Below are 26,752 nucleotides of genomic sequence, written 5' to 3' on the forward strand. Positions count from 1 at the left end.
CTGCAGGGACTGGTTCTTTGCCCTACACTATTTAACATTTTTAGCAATGACCTGAGAAAAAAACATAAAATCATCACTGATGAAGTTTGCAGATGACACAAAAATTGGGGGAGTGGTAAATAATGAAGAGCACGGGTCACTGATTCAGAGCGATCTGGATCCCTGGGTAAAATGAGCACAAGCAAACAATATGCATCTTAATAAGGTTACATGTAAATCTATGCATCTCGGAACAAAGAATGTAGTTCCTACTTATACGATGGGGGACTCTATCCTGGGAAGCAGTGACTGAAAAAGATTTGAGGGTTGTGGTGGACAGAGAGCTGAACATGAGCTCCCAGTGAGATGGTGTGGCCAAAAGGGCTAACATGATCCTGGGATGCACAAACAAGGGAATCTTTAGTAGAAATAGAGAGGTTATTTTACCTCTAGAACACGGTTTCCAGTTCTGGTGTCCTCAATTCAAGAAGGATGTTGATAAATTGGAGAGGGATCAGAGAATAGCCACAAGAATGATTAAAGGATTAGAAAACATGCCTTACAGTGATAGACTCAAGGAGCAAAATCTATTTATCTTAACAAAGAGAAGGTAAAAAAGTGACTTGATCACAGTTTATGAGTATCAACATGGGGAACAAACATTTGATAATGGGCTCTTCAATGTAACAGAGAAAGGTATAATACAATCCAATGGATGGAAGTTGAAGCTAGACAAATTCAGACTGGAAATAAGGTGTCAGTTTTTAACAGTGAGGGTAATTACCTATTGGAACAATTTACTGGGGGTCATGGTGATTCTCCGTCACTGACAGTTTTTAAATCAAGACTAGGTGTTTTTAAAAAAAGATCTGCTCAAAGAAATTTGTCAGAGAAGTTCTAGGGCCTGTGTTACACAGTCAGGCTAGATGATCCTACTGGTCCCTTGTGACCTTGGAATCTATGATCAGTTCCTTTCTGCCAGGGAAATATCAGTGTAAATATTTTTGATCTGTACACACACATTACATTTTTGTATTTGTGTTGTTTTCCACTGTTAGTTTATATTATAACTTCTATTTATATTTCTGTGTGTATTTATCTTTCTTTTGGCTTGCTCTGTTAAGAAGGTAAATAGATTTGCCCTGAGAAAAAAGCCATATTGCAAACTCCTATAGCTCATATCCGCTTAATAGGGCATCAGCACATTCTGTACTTCAAGGCTAAATCCTGAGATTCTTATTCAATTTTCACTCAGTCCTTGACTTCACTGGGACCTCGCTCCACTAAGACTGAGTCAAAACTGAGTGTCTCCTACTCCTCTCCACATCCACATACCGAGAAGAGCCTGCTCCCACAGTAAAGAGGAGTCCAACTCTGTGGCATGCTTCCCCTGCACCCAGCAGACGCCACCCACGGGACTTTGTGACATTCCAGCTCCAAAGAGTTGGAGAGGGAGTGGGGGAGCCACTGGGGATGCTCTGGATTGTCCCCAAATCAACCTGCCCATCAAAACAAAACATGGAGAACACTGTGGAAGTTGAGATATCCTGAGGCTGTGCAAATATAAACTTCTGCCTTGTCTGCACTGTAGAACATGGCCCTTCCCCCTGCCTTTTAGATATGTTCTGAATGGGGACCTCCCACAAGCATTGCTCCTGCAGTAACCAGTGTCAGTGGGAGCTGGTAGGGTCCAGGGGGGAGGGGGAAATAATGGAGGCCAGAGGTGTCAGGGTGGATAGCCCTTGCCTCCTGTGGATCCCTATCTGCACAGAACTCTTAGAGGTTCCATGTGTTCAGAGGATGGAACTCTGCTACAGGTTGCAAACCCAGTCCCTTGCCTTCGCCCCACAAAAGAGCAAGTAGGAAACTCCGTAAACTGAACCGTCCCCCCGAGTTTAACTTGTTTTACACAGATTACCCTCACATAAAGGAGACTGTATCTCTGAGTTAAGGACTTCTGGATTCAGTTCATATAAAATAAATAAACCCTGGGGAGTAAGTCAAGTGAAAGATACAAGAAGCAGGGGATGAAATTTGATTTTTCCTGTGGCTGCTGGAGTATACTCCAGACTCAGCAGTACTGGGAGTGCTGACATCCACCTTTAAGAAAAGAATTAAAAAACAATTGCTTGAGATGAGAGTTCCCATATAAGGTGCACTGGATTTGCACATACAGTCTGTGCTGGCACACCACTACTACAGAGTAAATGGTGCCAAAATGTGAGACAGCAGGTCTTCATGTGCCTGCAGATTAAATGAATGTACTTCCCCAGTCATCTGTACAGGGAGTATTGAGCTATCAGCCAAAATTCATGAGGCAAATTCATCCCATTGGTGTTGCCCAATGCTGGCACCCTGTTGAAGTCATGACTCTGGGATGGATAAGAGTTTGAAAGATGAATGAATTAATTCTTCTTTGTGGTGGAATATCAGAGTGCGCTGGAAGGTCACGTTGTGCTCTATGGTTACACTCTCAAAAGAATTTAAATTCTTGCTTCAGCTCTTACTAAATCCAAGGGAGCAGCAGCTATGGGAAAAGTCTTTCTTAAAAATCCCAAGAATCATACTTGTTTTGGCATGACACTGCCTAAGGTGATTTGAGAACAAGACTGAATTTGCCAAGTTTTCACATTAACACAAGGTTGAGAATACATTTTAAAACATTGGATCTGCTTTACTTTTGCTTGGATGGAACGTTTTGAATGCGTACATTTCTTTAGCTTAAAGGGGCCTGCTTTATAATGCTTTGAGCCAGAGGAAAATCCGCAGCGTGATGGAGGAGGTTGAGGCACGTTAGCAGTTTCAAATGGTCACTTAAAAATTACCTGAAGTTGTCAAAATGAACAGAGGCACGAAGGACCTGCTGCCTCCCGACTTCTGTGGAATTATGGATGCTCAAACACTTCCGGAAATCAGGCCCATAACTGACCGCAGAATTAGTTGTTCATGTCTGTTTGGAGTCATGTTTTCTTTTCCTTAGAAGCTGATATGGTGAAATGACAGAAAACAGGGAAGGCTAAAATGAGTAAAGATCCAATGTAAACTGAAACAATCTTATTAAAAAGAGGCCAAAATTAATCAACAAACAGTGGTGCACATGTGCAAAACAACACGTACCATTACTTATTATTTATTTCAGACCCACTGTCCTAAATGTGCACAATGCTTCACAGTCAACAAAAAGGCAGTTTAAACTTGGAATAGTACTGCTGCAGGGGTAACTGGGTCAGAGTCTTCTCTCAATTTCCTTCCCCAAAACAGCTTAGTCTAAGCTGATGTGCAAACATGAAGGAGTAGAATGCACATATAGTACAGGAAAGATGACCTGCACATTTTACAGTCATTCCTTTGCTATTGTTTTTCTGGGTGTCACAGACTTCTTTCAGGACACGTATTTTGTGTGGTCAGTCGTTTTAGAGGAGAGATGTTACGGTTCTTGGGTCTGTCACGGATGTGAGGACGTATAAGGCTAGATTGTGTAATTGATCCACAACCCTAAATTAGACAGTGACATGGAGCTGCATTGCCCCAGTGAGAGCTCTAAGACGTTTCTCCCTGCCTACCAGGAATTAACTGGTAGGCAGGGAGAAACATGCCTTTTAAACCATCCTTAGGACTATGCAGACTACTCCCATTTCTGTGCCTGTGGTTTGGGGAGGAGGAAGGGTATGGCCAAGTGTCCCTTTATCTCCTAATGCAGATGGGAGTTCTTCTTTGGCAAACTGAAACCATTAAATGGTTGGTATCTCATTGACTGGTAGCACTATGAGGGAGTTCAGTCAGGGGAAAGAAAAGCAATACGCTGGGCAAGTGAAGGGGAAGGAGAACTGGTCATGGGGAAAACTCAATCACGTGCTGCTACTGAAGGCACCAGAATATGCATCGTTTATAAAGTCTCTGTGTTTCAGTTAAAGTGCTACCCTGTGTTGTGTCATGGTAACTGCAACTGTAAGCTTACAACATGCATTGCATTCTGGGAGTTAAGAGTTCTGAAGGGGGAGGCAACCTGGCTGTCAGCTGACAACAGTAAAATCTCATTTCTTGCAATCTGCCTACAGTATGCTCCTTTGACTACTCCCACTATACCCCTTTTATAGCTGCGCCAAAGTGCTACACTACCTTACACAGTTACCAGCGGCCTGCTCACCATAGGAAGATGTATAAATTCCTGGTGGACAGGACCCTAAATTATCCGGGATTTACTAATCTGTTTTAAATCTCTTTAGAATTTTAAGCATAAAAATAGGTACAGATCACACCCTTATTGTGCTGTGGGGACAGGTAGCTAATATATCACGCAAATGTTTGTTACATCTCTTACTGAACGGTCGCTTTCACATTGCTTTTAGCAAATGGACCATTAGAGGGGGATGATATTTTGCAAATTACAATAACAGAAGAACAAAAATTTTAATTGCACTTTAAAAGGACATGGGTATATATCACTAGTTTTCAAAGTGAGTATTTTTTTAGTCACTGTTGTTTCTAACAACCCTTTGAAGGCTTGGATTATTAATTTATTTCCTAAATGTATCTTTATTTATGCAGCAGAAGCTTTCCTCTCTTTCAAGGTAAATTCTGCACTGTTTTACATCCCATGATTTACAGATTCGTGTAACCCCATTGTCTTCAATTTGAACCCCAGAGCTTAGGGATTCATTTTTAGTAGAATACACAAGGGATTTGATTTCTAAAACATATCATTAGTAATCAATCTTTTATTTTATTAAAATGCATTGCATGACTCTCTCTAAACAGCACTTTGAATGTGGCCTACATAATTATTGTGGATAACATTGTTTCATCAACCAGTGGTTTGATTTACTCTTATGCTGATAGCTTAAAAAATGATAGGAAATAAAGTTATTTTACTCATGTTAAAGGATGCAATTACTTCTCAAATGTAACATGTCTGTATGTGTGCCTGATCCATTAACTTAAAGTCTTGTTACCAATCCAAGGAGAAACCTTGAAAAGTGCAGTTACAGACTGGATAAAAACATGAAGGGGTAACAACTGAGCATTCAGCAAAATAACAGGGTTTTGGTTTGTTTTGGAAACTTTCAGTGACAAGTACAAGTTCACTTTAGTTAAAGAAATCTTACTCTATTTCTTTATTCTTTCAGGCCACTTTTTCGTGGAAATTCAGATGTTGATCAGCTAGGAAAAATCTTTGAGTAAGTACTAATTTGCTGCATTATGTCAGTGGCAGTTTAGCTTGAAACACTTTAAAGTTTCTTTGCCATGTTTTTTATGGAGTAAAAGGACTTGAACAAAGTATTCCTAGAACATATTTCCTATTGCTGTTGCACTGCAATATAATATTTCCGTGTATTCTCTGTCAAAGAGGGAGGAGGAAAGTGCGTGGAATATAGTTTTATAGAAATAACAATCATCATCAAGAAGATGATAGACTTCTGGGGGATTTTTTCTAATCTTTTAAATATATGGTTCATGCACCATTCACGCATTTTCTTAAAAGTTAGAGCATTCAAGAAAGAATCACCTTACAAAGCCAAATAAAGTTTTAGCTATTCAATATTTTGTTCATTTGTGAATTTCAAAAAAATGTAATCAGAATCCCTCAAAAATGTTCATTATTAAGTGGAAATGTTAATATTGATCAACAACTTCTGTGGAAAGGAATATTTTAGCTTCACTGTATATCCAATGAAGATTATTAAGAAGCCATATTTTGGTGATAAAGGCAGCTATGAAAACATAAAAGGTATCGAGATTAAATGGATGCTATCTTAGAGATGGGATACTGTAATTTATTTTAAAAGCATTTTACAACTCTGTATTGCAGTTCCTCTTCAGACAAACTCTGAACTTTTAAAAGTAGAATTACTCCCCCCTCCAAAGTATGTTTTTGAATAAAAATTCTCCATTTTAAAGTCATTGATACAGATAAGTGAGAAAAATATCAATCACCTCTCTGTTGTTTTAGATTAAAATATCTTCACAGTAAGGAATGTTTCTGACGGTGTCCTGGAAAATGCCATGTAAATTTGAGGCCCAATATAAATGTTTTATAATAATATTTGAGTGGTTATGACCACCAGACACGCATATGGCTGTTCCCACTCCTGCACAGAAAGAGGGCTCATTCACCTCTGTAGCTGTCCTCCGTTTCCTATGGAGAGAGTTCCAGGCATCCAGTTGGAGGGAGAGGCCAAGATGAGTAGTAATAGTAGGCAGGGAGGAGCAGGGGGGAGGAGGGCGGGGGGTGGGGGTGGGGGTGGGGAGCACTGTCCCCCCTTACAGCCCTGCAGAAATTCCAGAGAGAAGATGATAAAGCTTCAAAGGAAAGCGCTACTCTAGTAGGTCAAATAATGAATTTGTCTCTCTAATCATTTTTCCAGCTCTCAAATTATAACACATCCATTTCTGAAGATTTTCATAGTTTAAAATGAGGTTCCCAAATTGCAGGTCTTGATTTTCATTCAGTTGACTTCCCTTTCCTGCATACCATACCAGTGTATGTGACTCACTAGTGTGGTTAATTTGCCATGCCCGTGAATAGTCCTTCCTGTACAATCCAAAAACAATCAGTCCTCGCCTGTTTGCTTTTTCTAGTTCTGGCAAAGTTATCCCTTTGATTAATTTATATTCTGCTGGATTAAACAAGGAATGTTTTGATATATGCAGCATATTTTAATAACGTAAAGAGCATGGTTGTGATTTTATTTTTTAAGATCCTAAATTGTTTGACATTTCAGGAAAACCCCCCAAAACAAATGAGTTGGAATAGGATTAAAAACATAGCAGCCTCCTCCAATGAACTATCTATCCCTCCCTAGTGGGTGAGATTACCTGTATGGAAAAGAATTCAACCATTAATCAGGAAGAAAAAAATACTGTGCCAATTTTAGGAGAGAGCAGAAATTCTCTATTACACACTGCACTTAAAGAGAAAATCTGCCTTGCCTCTTTTGTGTAATTATCCTTCAATATTTCAAATGCCTCCTTCTTGCTTTTTTATGTCAGATAGTGTTTATTTTCTGTTTTCACAGCTGGAGACCCCCAACATTTAGGCATAGGCCTTGCCTTTATGAGGGAGCTGTTGCCTGCTATGGTAGTGAGTCATTCTCTAGGCTAATTTGGATAAAGTTGTTTTAAGATTTTCCTACATTCTGGACTGACATTTTTTCAGATAATGGACCTTGCTCCACCTGTGCAGCCTTTATTTACATTAGTTGGAGTTCTCCACAAAGACTGAGGATAGATCCTTAGGAGATGGCCCATAACCCTCCCCTCCTTTCCCCATGCCAACATCAATATACAGTATATGCTCACAGATTTAAGGCCAGATGCCAGGGTGTCCTGAACATACTCAACTCCTGTTGCAGTCACTGGGAATGGAAAGTGCTCAGCCTCTCTCAGGATCAGGTCTGAACTCGGACCTTTGGGTTCTCCCATAATCTATCAATATTTACTGCTACTATTGTACTGTTGGTATGGCGAGAGGATAAAATAGCTTCCTCCAATATGCTCCAGAATCTTGGTCACCCAAATGGTAGTGCAACCTGCTAGGGCTGCCAGGCAGACACTGGTGTATTAAACAATTTCCAAATGCTTTGTAGGATCCGTAAACACCCACTTGAAAAAAATCCAACTCCCATTTTTGTACTTTTTTTTTTTTAATGCTGCCCCTTACGCCTGGAACCAGCCCCCCTTTCCTGGGCACCAGGCAGCCGCCTCACTTCTTGCCGCTAACTTGCAACTACTAGCGTCCACTCTGGTCTGTTTGTGCTCTCACACCCAATCATATTCTCCTTAAAAGAAAAATCAGAACTAACTAGACACATTTGAAAGAAAACGAACTTGTATATTTAATTACCATTTAAAAACTCCTCCTCCCCCCTCATCCGACACTGCCCATTGTGTTATATCTGATGTGGACTCAGGTCTTCATCACTTATGCACATGCGTGTATTCACTGGGTTCAATGGGACTAGCACATATGTAATGATACCCATATGGCTAAGCATTTGCAGGATCAGAGTCTTAAACTGCAAGACCCTCGGGGCAGGACTTGTCATCTTATAAGTAAAGCTCCCTGCATGTCATTGGTGACCTATAAATAAATAGTAACAATCAAGTTTAACTTTTCAAAGAGATCTAATTCCCCCTTTGGCAAGAGCTTAGCAGTCTGTGGATACTAGGGTGACCAGATAGAACGTGTGAAAAATCGGGACGGGAGGTGGGGGGTAAGAGGCACCTATATAAGAAAAAGCCCCAAATATTGGGACTGTCCCTGTAAAATCGGGACATCTGATCACTCTAGTGGATACTGGGGGGAAATAGCTACAAGAATTAAGTGGTGGTGCACTCCTGGCCACACTGCTGTTTTTTAGTACATGATATTAGTTTGTTGAGGTACCTTAAATACTAAGGGCCAAATTCTGCTCTCATACCTGTAGAAATCTGAAGTAATTCCATTGATTTGAATGGAGTAACTCAGGATTTATAAGTAAGTAAGAGCAATGCTTGGTCCTAATTTTCATTCTGTGTCTACTACCAAGCACTATTAATAAAAAGAAAGGACAATGCTGCACCCTGGTGGCATTTCAATTGAAAGCCCAAACTCTTAAGGAAACTTGTTTTTCTGTGTTATAGTTCTGAGTCTGTCAGCATTTTCATTATAAATCTCTATTTTAAGGTGTGTAAAATTCAGCTGTAAAATTGATTTTGGCTAAAACTTGGTATGTAAAGTCTGGCTAATGGGTCTCTGTCAGCATTTCCATTACAAGCCCTTATTTCACCATTTTATAGCTATACCGGAAATATTAACTCCGGGCTGAAGCTTGGACTGTAGAGACATGGTCCAAAAAGAAAGGTGGTGGGTTTTTTTGGTACATTTAAAAGAAATCCCAACAATTCAGCTATTTTCATTTATCCATGTTTCTAGAAATTTGAATGCTCATTTCATAAGGAGAAGCTTTGTGTCATATTCAGAACAGAAGAAGAAATATTAGTTTTCCAACTATAGATAAGATGAACATAAAACAAAATTAGGGGTAAATTTTTCAAAAGAACCAAAGTGACTTAGGAGCCTACATACAATTAAGTGCTTTTGAAAATTTTATCCTAAAGCAACTGAGTTATTTAATTTTGGGAAATGGCCTCCTTGACCTATGCTCTGCTGTCTTTTCCTTAAGGACTTTTGTCAGGATCATCATCCTTGTGGCAAATGAGGCCTGCATGGAATTCCTCTGTGAAATCTCCTTTCAATCACTCTCGAGTGATATAAGGTGCACCATGCCTCCAAAATCTGAGCACATTTCTCCCAAAGCACTTGCAGCACCTTGCCAATCCAGGGACTCAGAAGAATGAGACCCAGGCCAGAGCACTACCACCAAGCTCCCTCCATAAAGATTTTTTGCCATGCAACATTAAGGCCCAGTTCTGCCATCCCTACTCCCATTAAATAATGCAATGCTCTGCAAACAGTCCTATTGAAATCAGTGGGATTACTTACAGAGAAAGGTGCTACTCAGTGCAAGCAAGGGCTGCATTATCTGGCCCTTATTGTGCATGTGAAGTATAGTCTATAAAGGTTTTAAAAATTGCCTTATATGGTTTAATAGATTATCCTGTGATCCTGGATAATGCTGCTGCTCGCATCAAAAGAACAAGAGGCAATCCCATGAAAACATGTGAAGCAGGATTTAGGGATTCATACAATGAAAGAAGATGAGGCTGTATAAATACAGCGGTAACATATTTTTGTTTCACCCCCAGCTAATATGTATGCTTGTTCCTTACACAGTGTCATTGGGCTCCCGGAAGAAGAAGACTGGCCTAGTGATGTTGCCCTTCCAAGACATGCTTTCAATTCCAGACCCCCACAACCCATTGAAAATTTTGTACCAGATATCGATGAACTAGGCAAGGACTTACTTCTTGTAAGTTTCTGTTATTCTCCAAGCATATCTTAAATGACTGCAGCTACTGCACCTTGCACCATGTCAAGAAACAATGTTTTTTTAATGTAATAATATTATTAGAGGTGAGCCTGAAGTGATTCCAGCAGCTGAATTGCCCCTCTTCCATGGCGCAGAAGTGTTATATGCAGCAGAACTTGTATAAAAACTGCTGTGCACAGATGGTAGGCCATTTGGGTGGTGCACGTCTTCTATGCAATGCTGAGCCCAGCTCCTTGGGGTCATCATTTGTGGATTCACCAACTGTTTTCCCCCACAGAGAGCATGCATAAGCAGTGCAGGGGCTACTGCAGCTTCAGGGTATTCCAGGCTACTATAGCCACTTCACAGTCAGAGAAGACGCAATTTCTTCTTCTCCTCAATCTCCTGTGGAGATCACCAGTGCACAGATTTACTTGTCTTTACACTGATTCACAGAATTTGGGCATAAGTGAACAACGGGAGATTGCACTGGCTCTGTGGATTAGGCACTAAGGGGGATACAGAAAACACACCAACCATTGGGCCAACAACTGGTAAAGATCATGGTTACACATGCACCAGAAACCCAGGGGTGGGACTGCCTAAAAATGTTGTTGTTGACTCACTCTAGTGGGTGTCACAGAACAAATAAATATTTTAGAAGGATTTGAATAAATACATTATTTATTTAAGTGCTAATGATATGTAACGGCTAGGTTAGCCTTCTATCCCTACACCTGCTAGCCTTTCAAGGAATGTTATTAGGAAATGCAAGGACTACATAAGGTGATTAACAGCTATGAAATATTGGATTTTCCTGTACTTATTTTATTATAGGCGTGGCTGGTAGCACTGCCTATTATTAACACTTCATATTATAAGACTTTTTCAGTTGCTTATAACTTTGTCAGATTTTAACTATTTGAGCAGAATTTTTTTTATGTCAGATGTCTTCCTCAGGCTGAATTGTTTTTGGAAAGTTTCAGCCAAAATGGTTCCACTGTTTCCAAGAACAAAACTAAAGAAAAATATATTGGTTTGCAATGTTAAAAAATCCTGGCGATCTTTTCTTTGAGAAGCTACAGCAGAGATTTGAAATTTGTCAGGGGATGACCTTTGTGTCAGGGACTTTTGCTATTCATGTGAAAATGTGTCCAAATTTGGCTAAGATATAAGCAGCTGAAAAATCTCATTTCACACATGCTCAGTAGGGACTTCTTTGAGTTTACTGGCTAAAATCTCATAAGATTCCATCTGCCCTGGGTACGCTGCATCCCCTTACAGCTCCTAGTGCTGCCAAGACTGAGCATGCACCATCCCCTCAGAGCGACTGAGTATGCTCCACCCAGGGCTAGAGAAAAGCCAGACTTGCCTCATAATTGCCATTCCTGATTAGGGTGACCAGATGTCCCGATTTTATAGGGTCAGTCCCGATATTTGGGGCTTTTTTTTTATATGGCTCCTATTACCTCCCACCCCCTGTCTCAATTTTTCACACTTGCTATCAGGTCACCTTATTCCTGATTGATGTGGGGCAGGCTGGGCCTGGGTTTAGGCACCTTAATTAAGAGCAGGGAGCCTGTCTCTCTTGTGACCACCCATCCATGGGCGGCAGGTGAACCCCACTTTGGGGAAGCTAGGCTGCTGGCCTCGGCCCTTCTGCCTGAGTGCCGAGCAGAGCCGGTGTCCCCCTCTGTCCGAGCCAGCGGCCCCAGTGCCTGGCCGAGCCGCTTCACTCCCCCACCAGACCCCCACGCCCACCACTTGCTCGCAGCATCCCTCCTCACTCCCCCGCCCCCGAGGAGAAGCAACGCGGCGAGCAGCGCGGGGACCTGGGGGGGGGGGGTGGGAGAGGGGGATGGAATGCAGGTAGGCAGGCGGCAGCAGCAGTGGGTGGGGCCTCAGGGAAGGAGTGGGGCCACTGCGACCCAGGTGTCCCTCGTGGGTGGCTGTGCCAGGGAAGGCTTAGCCTGGCCTATAATACCCACCGCCCATGCCCCCATCTAGTGCCCAGGCAGCATGGAGGAGGAAGCCACCTGACTTGAATGTAGGGGGGACAAGAGCCAGACCTGGGAAAGGGAAAGCAGTACATTGGAACATGGGAATCTAGAATAGCTGGGACTATGGCAGGGGTTTTGGACTGATTGGGCAAGGAGACTGGGACTGGGAGCCTAAGGGTGGGAAAGTTGCCTGTGCAACTTTAATTCAGTCCCCACTGGTCTTTAATTACACAATCACATATTTTTTTCCATAGGCCCCTGCCTCATTCAGTGCACAGGATGGATGGTGCTATACAGTATTTTGTTTTATCCCCATGGTTCAATGTCTGGCCTCAGGCCTTATTTATTGCACTCTATTCAAACCCTGCTCTGAAAACAAAAGTATTAATTTCCTCCTGGGTTTTTCTACGGCAGTCATCACTAGAGTGCTTCACAAACATTAATTAATTTATCTTCACCCCACCTTGTGAGATGAGGAGCACACAGGGAGCTGAGGCACAGAGATTTTATGGTCAAAAGCGTCCGCTAATTCTGGATGCCCAATTTGACGTATCTGCAGCTTGATTTTTCAAAGTACTTAATACATATATATATTCATGTTATATCGGGTTGCGTTATATCGTGGTAGAGGTATATATATCCACCTCTACCCCGATATAACGCGACCCGATATAACACGAATTCGGATATAATGCGGTAAAGCAGCGCTCCGGGGGGGAGGAGGGGCGCGCACTCCGGTGGATCAAAGCAAGTTCAATATAACACGGTTTCACCTATAACATGGTAAGATTTTTTGGCTCCTGAGGACACCGTTATATCAAGGTAGAGGTGTATATATATATAGCATTTTATATATTCCAGCATGGCTCCTCTTGTCTTCAATTGCTGTTGTTAGTACTCACAACTTCTAAAGTCATTGCGGAGAAACTAAATGAATTCTTTGCTTCAGCCTTCACAGCTGAGGATGTTAGGGAGATTCCCAAACCTGAGCCGTCCTTTGTAGGTGACAAATCTGAGGAATTGTCACAGATTGTCACTAGAGGAGGTTTTGGAATTAATTGATAAACTTAACAGTAACAAGTCACCGGGACCAGATGGCATTCACCCAAGAGTTCTGAAAGAACTCAACTGTGAAATTACCGAACTATTAACTATGGTTTGTAACCTATCCTTTAAATCAGTTTCTGTACCCAATGACTGGAAGATAGCTAATGTAATGCCAATATTTAAAAAGGGCTCTAGAGGTGATCCCAGCAATTACAGACTGGTAAGTCTAACGTCAGTACCGGGCAAATTAGCTGAAACAACAGTAAAGAATAAAATTGTCAGACACATAGAAGAACATAAATTGTTGGGCAAAAGTCAACATGATTTCTGTAAAGGGAAATCGTGTCTTACTAATCTATTAGAGTTCTTTGAAGGGGTCAACAAACATGTGGACAAGGGGGATCCAGTGGACATAGTGTACTTAGATTTCCAGAAAGCCTTTGACAAGGTCCCTCACAAAAGGCTCTTACATAAATTAAGTTGCCATGGGATAAAAGGGAAGATCCTTTCATGGATTGAGAACTGGTTAAAAGACAGGGAAAAAGGGTAGGAAAAATGGTAAATTTTCAGAATGGAGAGGGATAACTAGTGGTGTTCCCCAAGGGTCAGTCCTAGGACCAATCCTATTCAACTTATTCATAAATGATCTGGAGAAAGGGGTAAACAGTGAGGTGGCAAGTTTGCAGATTATACTAAACTGCTCAAGATAGTTAAGACCAAAGCAGACTGCGAAGAACTTCAAAAAGACCTCACAAAACTAAGTGATTGGGAAACAAAATGGCAAGTGAAATTTAATGTGGATAAATATAAAGTAATGCACATTGGAAAAAATAACCCCAACAATACATACAATATGATGGGGGCTAATTTAGTTACAACTAATTAGGAAAGAGATCTTGGAGTCATCATGGATAGTTCTCTGAAGACGTCCACGCAGTGTGCAGCGGCAGTCAAAAAAGCAAACAGGATGTTAGGAATCATTAAAAAAGGGATAGAGAATAAGGAGGAGAATATCTTATTACCCTTATATAAATCCATGGTATGCCCACATCTTGAATACTGCGTACAGATGTGGTCTCCTCATCTCAAAAAAGATATACTGGCATTAGAAAAGGTTCAGAGAAGGGCAACTAAAATGATTAGGGGTTTAGAACGGGTCCCATATGAGGAGAGATTAAAGAGGCTAGGACTTTTCAGCTTGGAAAAGAGGAGACTAAGGGGGGATATGATAGAGGTATATAAAATCATGAGTGATGTGGAGAAAGTGAATAAGGAAAAGTTATTTACTTGTTCCCATAATATAAGAACTAGGGGCCACCAAATGAAATTAATGGGTAGCAGGTTTAAAACAAATAAAAGGAAGTTCTTCTTCACACAGCGCACAGTCAACCTGTGGAACTCCTTGCCTGAGGAGGTTGTGAAGGCTAGGGCTATAACAGGGTTTAAAAGAGAACTGGATAAATTCATGGAGGTTAAGTCCATTAATGGCTACTAGCCAGGATGGGTAAGGAATGGTGTCCCTAGCCTCTGTTTGTCAGAGGGTGGAGATGGATGGCAGGGGAGAGATCACTTGATCATTACCTGTTAGGTTCACTCCCTCTGGGACACCTGGCATTGGCCACTGTCGGTAGACAGGATACTGGGCTGGATGGACCTTTGGTCTGACCCAGTATGGCCGTTCTTATGTTCTTAGAAATCAGACCCCAGGGTCCCCAGTCAAACACCCCTAAAATGAGGAACACACAACTAGTGACCCCTGTGAAAAGTTTGGTTTAAGTATCTTGCCTACCATCACACAGGAAATCTGTGGCTGAGGCTGAGATAGAATCCAGTTCTCCATGCATAACCATGAGACTATTCTTACTCTTCCTACAATCCCCTGCCTCATTCACTACATACCTTCCAACTTCTGCAGCAAATGAAGCAGAGATCCTAGGGACAACAGCCTCCTTCACTACACAACCTGATTAATCTCCAGAGCAGGTCCATCCTGTGTATTGAATGAGGCAGAGATCATATAGAAAAATATATGATGATGTAATTAAATACTTTATCGTAATACCTATGGACAAAGGCACTGAATGAAGTTTGCACAGAGAACCTTAGTTCTGACATTTCCTAATTTTTGAGGGCTTGATTTTGCAACCTTGGTGTTCTTTTAATGTAGTTTTTGTGTGTAATATTGATATAGTCTGACCCAGCTGCCTGGCCACTTCTCATTGACTGAGAAAATAGGCAAGGCCCATGCAGCACTTGAACTGGCTCTAGATCTTCAGGCTATTGTAATTATAAATCAATATAATGACACTCATTAATTTGTATCTATATTATCTTCATTATTTATAATATCAGTTGCATATTATACACGTAACCACTACACTAAAACCGTCTTATTTTAATCCTTTTAGAAATGTTTAGCGTTCAATCCCACCAAGAGGATATCTGCCTATGTTGCCCTGTCTCACCCTTATTTCCATGATCTGGAGAAATGCAAGGAGAATCTGGACTCCCACATGTCAACCAGCCAAAACTCCAATGAGGTGAATAAATCATAAGACTCATTGAAGCTGAACCTACAAATGAACATGATGTGTAGCTGACAAAGGTCACTATCCCTAGCTGTTCTACTGAAGATCATTATTTGGAGGTTTTACGCGTCTGTCTGCTTCTTCAGGATGGTGATGTGCTCCAAGGAAACCAACCTGGTTTACTTTCATCAAAGCAATGCAAGAACCAGGGATTTCACCTGCTCTCATTGCAGCTTTATGTGTGTGTGTGTTTGTTTTGTTTAACTACCTGGGAAAACTCCAGATGAAGAGAAGCTGCTGACCAGTTTTGCTGCCATTTTATTCTTCTCATATTGAATGCTGCCAGTGTTCCAGTCACTGCCAAAACATGACGCAATCTCTCCCTCTAGCTGCTGAAGCCTGATCTGGTATTTTTTAATTGTTATTTTGGTATCTCTTAAAGTGATATTTAAAAGAAATGGCATTGAAATATTGGATCTCTACAACCCGCAAATAATTGATAAGTACATGAATGCGTCTAGTTACTATTGGTAACATACAAGGAGGTGCTTCCCCAGTTGAAAACTTGGACAAATAATTTTATTATTTCATTACTGTCCATAAAAATAATGATGATTATAAACTGAATCAATTTTTAGTTTTTTTAATATACAAATGAATTATTAACTAGATGAGTTTATGTGCATGTCGCAAAAATAAGTTTAAAAAAAACTTTTAGGAACTTACTCTCTAAAGACTACTCTCCAAAAATATTGCATTTGTTGTTTGAATCAGTCTTTGAAGTCTAACTTTTTATTTCTTTCTCAAAACAATTGCAAGCATATGTTCCATGATCTAGTACAGAAGTTTATAATATGTAGATCAAAGAGGTAGATAGAGCTGATGAAAATCAAAACAGGGTTTCCCATTGTAACATATACTTATTAGCAACCAAAAAGTAACTTGGAAAAATGTTTCCTGTTTTAGAAGCAGAGAATTCTTTGATTACGGAGAAGAATACTTATGCATACGTGCTATATTGGATGGAATATACTGCGCTGCTTTACCTGTAACACACAACTTATACAACACAGTGCATGAACATTACTCATATTTCATTTACTAGCAGATTTTTTTTCTGTGCAGAAATGCATGAGCATCCCTCCTAACCCACCATGTGGGTATATTGGCACACCATATTTCTCACTGTGCTAGCAGTAATGTGCCATAATTGAAAGTCAATATAACTAAACAATTCACATAACTTTTTAGCAGTTATTTTAAATATTACATTACATTTTTATATTTAGTATTTTTACCTTAACTAAAATATATTTTCATTATTTTTAAAAGAAACTTTTATTTTTTTAGTACTGTGCGGAAAAAGTAAATATTTTAAATACATAAAGTAAAGGCTTTTCCCTAACCTAAACTTCAGTGCATTTGCCTGGATATAACTCAAGGGAACATTTGGCCCAGTGAGTTAACCCCTGCCGTAAAGGTAGATTAGGCACTACTGCAATATAAATAATAATACACACAGCAGCTACCATTGCTTACTCCTGTGATGGTCCTTCGTAAGCTATCCTACTTCTCTTGCCTCTGCTTCATCTGTTCTAGCTACTGAGCCAGTATCTATATCCTCACTCACAGCATGCTTGGCAGTGCCAAGCTGAGCAATATATATTTTTCCAGTTATGGCATGGGAGCCTGTGGCTGTCTCCCAGGCAGGTTCCTCGGTTATGTGGCAAACTGGCTCTGTGGCAAACTTCACCATTAGTTCTGAGCTGTTTAGCACTTAGGCTGCTGCCAAGATAGTGAGTGGTTTTATCTACCTTTTGTGAAGGCATTCCTTTTCTGTTACACACCTAACAATGAGACTTGGGTTAAATTACTTCCATGCTATGTAGGCCAAATTGTCAAAGGACCAGTTGCACATGCGCATGTCGGGTCTGTTCAAAGATCTACAGCATGAACAGGCAGGCTGTAAATTAGGCTGGACAAGATTGCATCCGAGGCATGTGTGCACAGAGTCTGGACTCTTGCACAACACAAGACTTTTCCAAGGGGCTCAATGTGCCAGGCTGAAGGCCAGTGGGTAGCCAAGGCACCACTCAGCTGGTCTTGGCTCTGCCCCGTTCCCTCTCCCTCAGTGTCTAGGCCCAAGGATAAATGAGGTATCACTCGGTGGGTCTCGGCTCTACCCCATGCCCCGTGGTCTTAGTTTCTGCAGCCCAGAGAGGGCTGAGGGTGCCGCTTGGCTGGTCTTGACATCCTTCGAAAAAGGTGGATCATAGTGCAATTAAATTAACCACAGTTTCTATTAATAATTTTAAAACAGTTATTTAAAACAGAAAAAAAAAAAATCCAGGCCAACCTTGCAAAATTAACAAATGGGGAAAAGGTTACTGCACAATTTAGCAATTTTTAAAACATTCCACATTTTATCTAGCACCAAACTATTGTACGTACTTTTTCAGGGCACTTAGCTGGCATCACCCTCTAACAGCTGCCTGAGGACTATCTCCTGGACACTGCAGCTCTGCAAGCCCTATAAAGGAGGGAAAATATTAGTTGTTTTTAAAATCATGCTAAAAAACTGATGCACAGAGGTGCTAGCAATTACTCTGAAGGATGCTGTGTGAGAACCAGAACAGAGTAGAATACATCTACTCCATGTTACACTCCATCCCGTCCAAGCCCCATTCCCAAACCCCCTCAGTGGAAAAAATATGCAGTTTACCCTTCTCCAGCACTCCAAGGCTGATTGCTGTTCCCCATTTCCTCTACTGACTATGTGTGTCCCTTGGGTACTACTGCCATGTGTGTAGTGATAGGTGGGGAAGTGGGAACTGGATTTCAAAAGGGAGGTGCCCACTGGCACAAGTTCCCTCCTTCCCTGCCATCACCACAGCAGTAAAGAAAACCATTCACATACACTGCAAATGGGGCCCTTGCATGTAGCCCTACTCGGTCTTGCCTTTGGCCTGAGTGAGTGCAGCAGACTTGGGCGAACACAGCTAAAAATTATTGAACAACAAAAATTAAATTGAAAAAAAAGTAAAAATGGTTCTTTATCTTCTGGAGCACCTCCAGCCAGGGTGTTCATTACAGTAGATGCCCAGATGTTCTGAGCAGTGGAAAGGAGCATCTCCCATCTACTGTCCCACATTATAGTCATTTGGTGTTGAGCAAAGCTATAGTCCCACAGGATCCTGCATGATTCTGCAGGCCGAGCAGACCCAACAACTGAAGAAACCACTAAGGTGAGGATAGTGTAGTTTCAGGTGTACTTGCTTCTGTACTATGAAAGCGTCTGCTTCCTCTGCTGATTCCTTACTGGCTCTGGGTGGCCCCCTGAGACCAATTTTTAGAAACTGAGCACCTGTTGGGCTGCACATATTTCACACTGACATATAGTAACAGGTCATTAGCATATGCCAATATTATATTAACATATTCTAATGCTGTTGTGCATCTAAAAGCACCCAGCACAAGATATGCCAAGCCAAAGGCAAATAGATGCAGCTGACTGGTTGACCCAGTGGCCTTCCCTCTGCCTCTCCACCCCCTCCCTCATCCTCCTCAGCACAAACAGATCCAGGAAAGCTGCCTGCTGCTATCTCCCACGAGACTCCCCACCCCCACCCCCCGCCTGCCTCTATTTTCAACTCCCACACAACTGGTCTTCCCTCACTGCTACTGCCAGTAGTTGCCTCTTTTGGCCCAGGAGCCAAGAGAGGGATGATTAGATGGAACCTCCTCATCCACCTCCCACTATGACGATGACTAGCTTGTGGACACCTTTTTTTGTCTTGTGTGCACCAATCAAAATTCTAAGCCCAGCTATTTATCTTTCAGCACACACAGCTGATGCCCCCTTTGAAAATCCAAGCTTGTCTCCTGCTTGTGCCCCAAAATACACCAACAAACCAGGATTTCTGCCTTCACAGGGTTTTGAAAATGTGGTCCTACATGCATAGAGTCCTTTCACAGGGTCATAAACAGTGGATACGTTGCTCAAGCATTTTCTGTGTGTTGGACACTATCCATATCCTGGTCCTCAGGCTCAATTTACACTTGAGTTTTCTGTATGAATAAACAGAAAATTTTATACATGTTACTTTGCACTGCTTATATACCAACTGTCTTTGAGAAGCATGTTTTATTGTACAAGGGCTAATTCTCTCAGCTGCTAGATACAGTGCCCATTTTAATATGTGGAATAAACAGCAAATATGCCATTCCAGTCATGTAGCCAGCAAACCAGGAGCACTTATCTGACTCACAGCTGAAAACAAATCGGATGAATCATAAATCACATGGTTTGGTTGAAAAGACCACATAAATTAATTACGTTCCTAGTATGAGTTGAATTTGAATAACGAAATACATGTTTCTTCTGAGAATTCTATTCTTTAGAACCACTTTGCTAGTGTTTTTCTGATGTGATAGTTTCAGGAATAGATGGATTTTTGCTAGGCCTATGATGTGATTTACACCATATATACTGTAAGTGTGAATCCTTCTCATTTCATACTTTTCTCCATGATTCAAAACTATTAGTAAACTCTAGTAAAGCCCTTTGCCTAAATCCCACTGACAGAGTAGTTAGAATCAGGCTAAGGATCTGATCCTGTAGTCCTTATATAGGCAAAACTCCAGTATTTCTTTTATAGCCTCCTTCTTTTGACTTCACTGGGAGTTTTGCAGGTGTAATGAAGTCAGAAATTAGCCTTTAAGGACCTACATGTTCCAGTGTACTTATTTTCACAGGTTTTACTTTGGTGCAGTCATGCCTTTCAGTAGACTGAGCAGGGAGACTGAAGAGCCTGTGTCAAATTCACTGAGGTTTTATGCTGGCTTCCTCCAGCACAGAACCCATGGGAGCGTTCCTGGTGTCAGGAAGTCTACGCAGGCGAGTTGCAAGGACACAAGGCCTCAGTCACTTTCCCTTTGTCGAGTGGCCTGCAGCTAAGCAGCACGTTACTGGCTGGGGAAGGAACGTGGTTAGGGCAGCCCCTAGGTATCCCCCACCAGCAAATTCCTGTTGACGTCCAAAAACTCTGAGATACTGCTACCTGCCTTCTCCTGGATGAAGCTCTTCTGGGGTTCAGTGGGGCAGGCTGGCACAGGGAGGTATTGTTTGCACCTCCCTATACCATTGGGAATTAATTTGTTGCCTTATCATTTGAGGTGACAAAGCTTGAATTGGTCACAAGCTGGGAATCTAGCATATTTATTTCTCTGCTACAAAACCTTCAGAATGTCCTTGTCAACATTAGCATCTCTGCTTGATCTTATATATGTAGAAATTTGTCTTGAAATCAGTGTATTAGAAAAACAGTTCTATTAAACTTTGGGGGGAACTTGAAAATTATTTTTTTACATATAATAGCAAATTAAATTTTCTATGCTGAAACATACTATTAACTTAACTATAAGCAAGCTATTAATTTTTTTTCCACTTGGATACTAAAAACAAAACATATGGAGTGTTGCAGTCTTCCTTTGTTAAGGGAAATATTTTCAGAAACAGCATCTCAAATACTGGTGCAATTTTGTTTTTGCACGTGCATTTTCACACCCAATTACTGTGCAAATTAAATTTTAGGCATGCAAAATTATGACCACAACTTTAATAGCCTAAATATCTACTGACATTCTAGTACCCTATTCATGCAGATAATTACCTTATTTCTGTGAGTTATTTATTTTATTATATCTCTGTATACATTTTGCAAAGCAATAGTTGCAAATTGCTATTTAGTGCCATTAATCCAATTCCCATTTATGGGTGTGATTCTACAATGTGCTGATAACCCTCAAATCCCAGTGCTTCACATTAATTAGGAGTTTTGCCATTGATTTAAGAGAGAGCTGAATCAGGCCCTAAGAGAGAAGATGACCCAAGGTGTGTATATATTAACAAACACACACTTTTGTCATGTTTACCACTTACCTGTAGTTTAAAGCTTAGTGTACAATGTATGCACAGCACAATAACATATACATACTAAAAACAATAGAATAACCATAAAAACATTGAGAAATTCTGTCTCACTGATTAAGTTCTTGCCGAAACCTGCTAAAGAAATGTATTCCTTTCTCTTTAAAAGTAACAAATGTTTACATGCCTAGACTTCGAACGTTGTCTGTTTTTCCATAAATGTAATTTCTCCTTTTAAAAGACACTGCTTTTTGAACCAAAACAGCATAATCATCAATCTAAAACAGAATCAAATAGAGTCCTAATCTTAGAAATGGCCCTTCAAGAACCTACATGCCCCCTCTGCTCTTATTATACTTAACGGCAGCTGATGATGTTCAGCACTTGATATGGTTGGACCCTTTGTTTTGCTGACATAAGTGCCTGAGGCCTGGTCTGTACTTAAAACTTAGGTTGACATAGCTACAGTGCTCAGGGGTGTGAAAAATCCACACCTTGAGCACTGTAGCTATGACAACCTAACCCCTGATGTAGACGGAGCTAAGTCACTGCATGAATGCCTCCGTCAACCTAGTTACCATCACTTGGGGAGGTAGAGTTCCTACAACAATGGAAAAAAATTTTCATTGCTATTAGCTGCATCTATACTATGGGGTTATAGCTATGCCACTATAGCCCCCATAGTGTAGACATAATCTTAGCCTGCTCTGAGTGAATTCAATGGAAGAGTGGCTATTGACTTCAACAGGGGCAGGCTTAGTCCCATAAATGTTTCTACAGTAAGCACATGAGAGCAAATCATATTTATAGGACTTTCAGTAATGTGTTTGAGACAATGTTATATATCAATAAAACTCTTGCAGTGGATTGTATTGCATATTTATGAATAGCAAAGGACATTCCCATCCATCATTAAAAGTATTGTGCAGCATAGCTAATATAAAACAAAATTTCTGCCTGTCTCTCACTCTCTCTCTCTCATGTCACTGTTTTTTCCACTTGAGATAAAATGTTTTATCTATGTTAGAAAATACATGAAGGGTTTGATCCTGCCTTCCATGGGCACACTGAAATCAATGGGACTTTTGGATGCCTAAGGAAGGCAGACATAGTCTCTTATACGGATACCTTGATATTGATTGATTTATCGTAGAGTAGATTTTTGTTTATGAGAGATGTTAGAGAAAAGATGTTGCCTGGTTTTAAAAATATGGTTTTAGCTAAAATGAGAAATGGGATTATAGGATGCTTTTCAGAAAATGATGTTGGATTAAGAAAGGAGGAGTGTATTTATACATGAGCCTGCAGAGTTGATATGTTCAAAGAAAGTTTTATGGAGGAACTGAATTTAGATATAAATTAATTCTAAATAGCATTTTAACACTGATTAGTAGGGCCCTACCAAAATCACAGCCGTGAAAAATGCATCACAGACCTTGAAATCTGGTCTTTTGTGTACTTTTATCCTATACTATACAGATTTCACAGGGGAGACTAGCATTTCTCAAACTGGGGGTCCTGACCCAAAAGGAGGTTGTGGGGAGTGTCACAAGGTTTTTGTAGGGGGTCACAGTATTCCCACCTTTAGTTCTGTGCTGCCTTCAGGGTGGGGTGGCCAGAGAGCAGCAGCTGCTGGTCGAATGCCCAGCTCTGAAGGCAGCGCCCCACCAGCAGCAGCACAGAAGTAAGGGTGGCAATACCATCCCATGCCACCCTTAGTTCTGCACTGCTGCCTTCAGAGCTGGGCAGCCGGAGTGTGGCGGCTGATGGCCGAGGGCTCCGCTCTGAAGGCAGAAGCACAGAAGTAAGGGTGACAATACTGAGACCCCCCTACAATAATCTTGCAACCCTCCTCAAAGGCCCTTTTTGGGTCAGGAGCCCTACCGTTACCACACCGTGAAATTTCAGATTGAAATATCTGAAATCATTAAATTTATGATTTTTAAAATCCTATGACCATGAAATTGACTAAAATGGAGCGTGAATTTGGTAGGGCCCTACTGATTAGAAGTAAAACAATCCATACTGTTTCACTGAAAGGAGAGGGGAAAACAGGTAAAGTTACCCTTGTGAATCGTTGTAACTCCCAGTGTCAGTTGCAATAAAAAATGCAGAATGTGCAGCAGTATGTGCAAGGAAATTGCTTTCACTGCATGCCAAAAGGATAACAAATGGTGTTCATTGCTGTTAAATGCTTTAGCACAGGGGTAAGCAACCTATGGCACATGTGCCGAAGGCAGCACGCGAGCTGATTTTCAGTGGCACTCACGCTACCCGGGTCCTGGCCATCGGTTCGGGGGGCTCTGCATTTTAATTTAATTTTAAATGAAGCTTCTTAAACATTTTAAAAACCTTATTTACTTTACTTACAACAATAGTTTAGTTATATATTATAAACTTATAGAAAGAGACCTTCTAAAAACGTTAAAATGTATTACTGGCACACGAAACCTTAAAGTAGAGTGAATAAATGAAGACTCGGCACACCACTTCTGAAAGGTTGCCGACCCCTGCTTTAGCATGTTAGGTGCTTGATCATGCAAAGTTCTGAGCACTCTGGGCCAATCCAGCAGCACGTGTTTAACATCAAGCACTTGAGTAGTCCATTGATTTCAATGGACAACTCAAGTGCTTGACATTAAACACATTGTGACGGGTTGGATCACAGAAACCCCCTTGGGAGCTGCCACCTAATGTGCAAAGACTACCCCTGCTTCTGTTTTCCCTGCCAGCTCAGGACTCCAGTACCCTGTCTTGCTGAGCCAGACACTCCAATCTGCTGCAACACCGACCCAGGGTCTGAATCACTTGTCCCAAAGCTGCAAGTTTACCTGAAAACAGCTCATAGAAGTGTGCTTGTCTTTAGCACTCAGATGCCCAACTCCCAATGGGGTCTAAACCCAGATAAATCCGTTTTACCCTGCATAAAGCTTATGCAGGGCAAACTCATAAATTGTTCGCCCTCTATAACACTGATAGAGAGATATGCACAGTTGTTTGCTTCCTCAGGTATTAATACATACTCTGAGTAAATTACTAAATAAAAAGTGATTTTATTAAATACAGACAGTAGGATTTATGTGATTCAAAGTAGTAACACACAGAACAAAGTAAGTCACAAGCAAAATAAAATAAAATGCGCAAATCTATGCCTAATCAAACTGAATACAGATAATCTCACCCTCAGAGATGCTTCAGTAAGCTTTTTCTCAGACTGGACACCTTCCAGGCCTGGGCACAATTCTTTCCCCTGGTACAGCTCTTGTTCCAGCTCAGGTGATAGCTAGGGAATTCTTCATGATGGCTTCTCTCCATCTCTGTTCTCTTCCACCCCTTTATATATCTTTTGCATAAGGCGGGAACCCTTTGTCCCTCTGGGTTTCCACCCCCCCTCACTGGAAAAGCACCAGGTTAAAGATGGATTCCAGTTCAGGTGACATGATCACATGTCACTGCAAGACTTCATTACTCACTTGCCAGCACACACATATACAGGGAGACTCACAGGTAAACAGCCATCTGCAGACAATGGGAGTCATCAAGATTCCAAACCATCATTAATGGCCCACACTTTACATAATTACAATAGGCCCTCAGAGTTACATTTTATATTTCTAGTTTTAGATACAAGAGTGGTACATTTATACAAATCAGATGATCATACTCAGTAGATTATAAGCTTTGTAATGATACCTTACAAGAGACCTTTTGCATGAAGCATATCCCAGTTACGTTATATTCACTTATTACGGTATTTTCTCTAAAACTATCCCAGTTACATTATATTGACTTATTATCAAGTTTTTATAAAACCATATAGACTGCACAACGTCACACACATGCTTTGCTGGAGTGCCACAGAGTGCTCAGCACTTTGCAGGATTGAGCCTTATCCCAGATCCTCTGCACAGTGCCCAGCCTAGGTATCACAGCAGGGCATGGAGCTGGAGGAAGGGGAGGAGGAATCCCCCACATGCCAAACAGCAGGAATGGAGCCTCCATAGTTGGTATGTCAGTGTAAGAACTACAGTTCACTCTGTGAACCTAGTTGCCACCCTGTTGGCGAGAGAGGAGGATGAGGGGCTGTGTAGTGGTTCTGGGGCCATGTCCAGAAGAGTGGGCAGAAACTGAGACAAATGGCCTAATTTTGGTCCCTGCACTAAGTATGAGTAAATTGGCTTGGCACAGGTGGACGGGGCACGTTCAGTGGTGTCAGGGAATGGACACCTCCTCCTAAGGTGCAGAGCAGCCTCTCAGTGGTGTTCACTGCATCTGCATAGTCACACATCTCCCAGCCAATCACACTACCCGTATCTTACCAAGGAGCCCTTGCAGCAGGCTCCCAAAATCCTGCCTCCCCTTGTGCAGCAGAACTTTATTGGTTCTGCTGCCTGTCAGGATTTCCATGACATGGAGGTGGCGGATAGGATTTGTCCCTGAAACACACTGGTTTGTAAAATAACATTTGCAGGATGAAATTCACAAAATACATCTGTTCCATTTGCTCCATTTGGAGAAACTACTAGGACTTCCATAGAAATATCTTTTATTAGATGGTATTTATTATTCATCAGTTGTACCCTGTATCTAACATGCTGCTACTTCAGTATTCGGAACTACAGCACCTTAAAAGCTAAAGTGAGTTGAACCACTTCTGCATTGCTGTTGATGCAATGATAGATGGTCTGTTATTTTGCATCTGGATTTGTAAGTGTCCCTGATTTGCAGGAACATCACTGTTTTGTACCACTGCTTTTCCTCATTAAGAACTGGTGATTAGTATAGTAAAATATGAAAGATTTTAAGGGCTTTCTTTGGTCACACCATTTCTATTTGCAGCCACAGAATATTTATCTCCCCCCCCCCCAACAACTGATTTACTTTTATTAATGTTGATCTTTACTACCATGTCAGAGAAATGTGTAAAATATATCCACATACTGTCACCAGCTATAGGGTCAAATCTGCAGTCCTTAGTCAAAAATCCCACTAAAATAGAGCCGTTCCCTCCCCAAATAATTTTCACAGTCCACACCACAAATAGCCAGCAGCATTCTCTGTTCTACTCAGATACTTTACAGCGCACATCCCTATAGTATCTGAGCAGGCAGCATGTGCCCCACTCTGTCCAAGTAGGAGAAACTTGACTCCCTGCCTAGTACATCCCTGCCTGTTTTCCCTTGGCTAATGTCCTGACACAACTTGAATCCAGACTCAAGATGCATCTCCACACTGCCAGCACATGGCCAGCCAGCAATCAGCTGTATGCTTTGCATCCTGCTGCTCACTGCTGTGTCAGGGCCCACTCCACCTCTGTGCTGCAGATCCCAAGAATAATCTTAATCCTCCCTTCTCCCC

General features: G+C 41.3%; 1 protein-coding gene across 1 annotated transcript in view; it reads left to right on the top strand.

Moving 5' to 3' along the window:
- CDK6 (cyclin dependent kinase 6) overlaps nucleotides 1–16,079 on the top strand; it is a 171,541-nt gene extending 155,462 nt beyond the window's left edge. Inside the window, exons 6-8 of the mRNA XM_024219050.3 lie at nucleotides 5,106–5,156; nucleotides 9,755–9,890; nucleotides 15,346–16,079. Of these exons, the coding sequence (XP_024074818.1) occupies nucleotides 5,106–5,156; nucleotides 9,755–9,890; nucleotides 15,346–15,492 (334 nt within the window). The 3' untranslated portion in view covers nucleotides 15,493–16,079. The remainder of the gene's footprint in view (nucleotides 1–5,105; nucleotides 5,157–9,754; nucleotides 9,891–15,345) is intronic.
- Nucleotides 16,080–26,752: the final 10,673 nt, after the last annotated feature.

Source organism: Terrapene carolina, unplaced genomic scaffold, assembly GCF_002925995.2.
Source record: "Terrapene carolina triunguis isolate 2854851 unplaced genomic scaffold, T_m_triunguis-2.0 Scaffold84, whole genome shotgun sequence".
NCBI classification, from domain to species: Eukaryota; Metazoa; Chordata; order Testudines; family Emydidae; genus Terrapene; species Terrapene triunguis.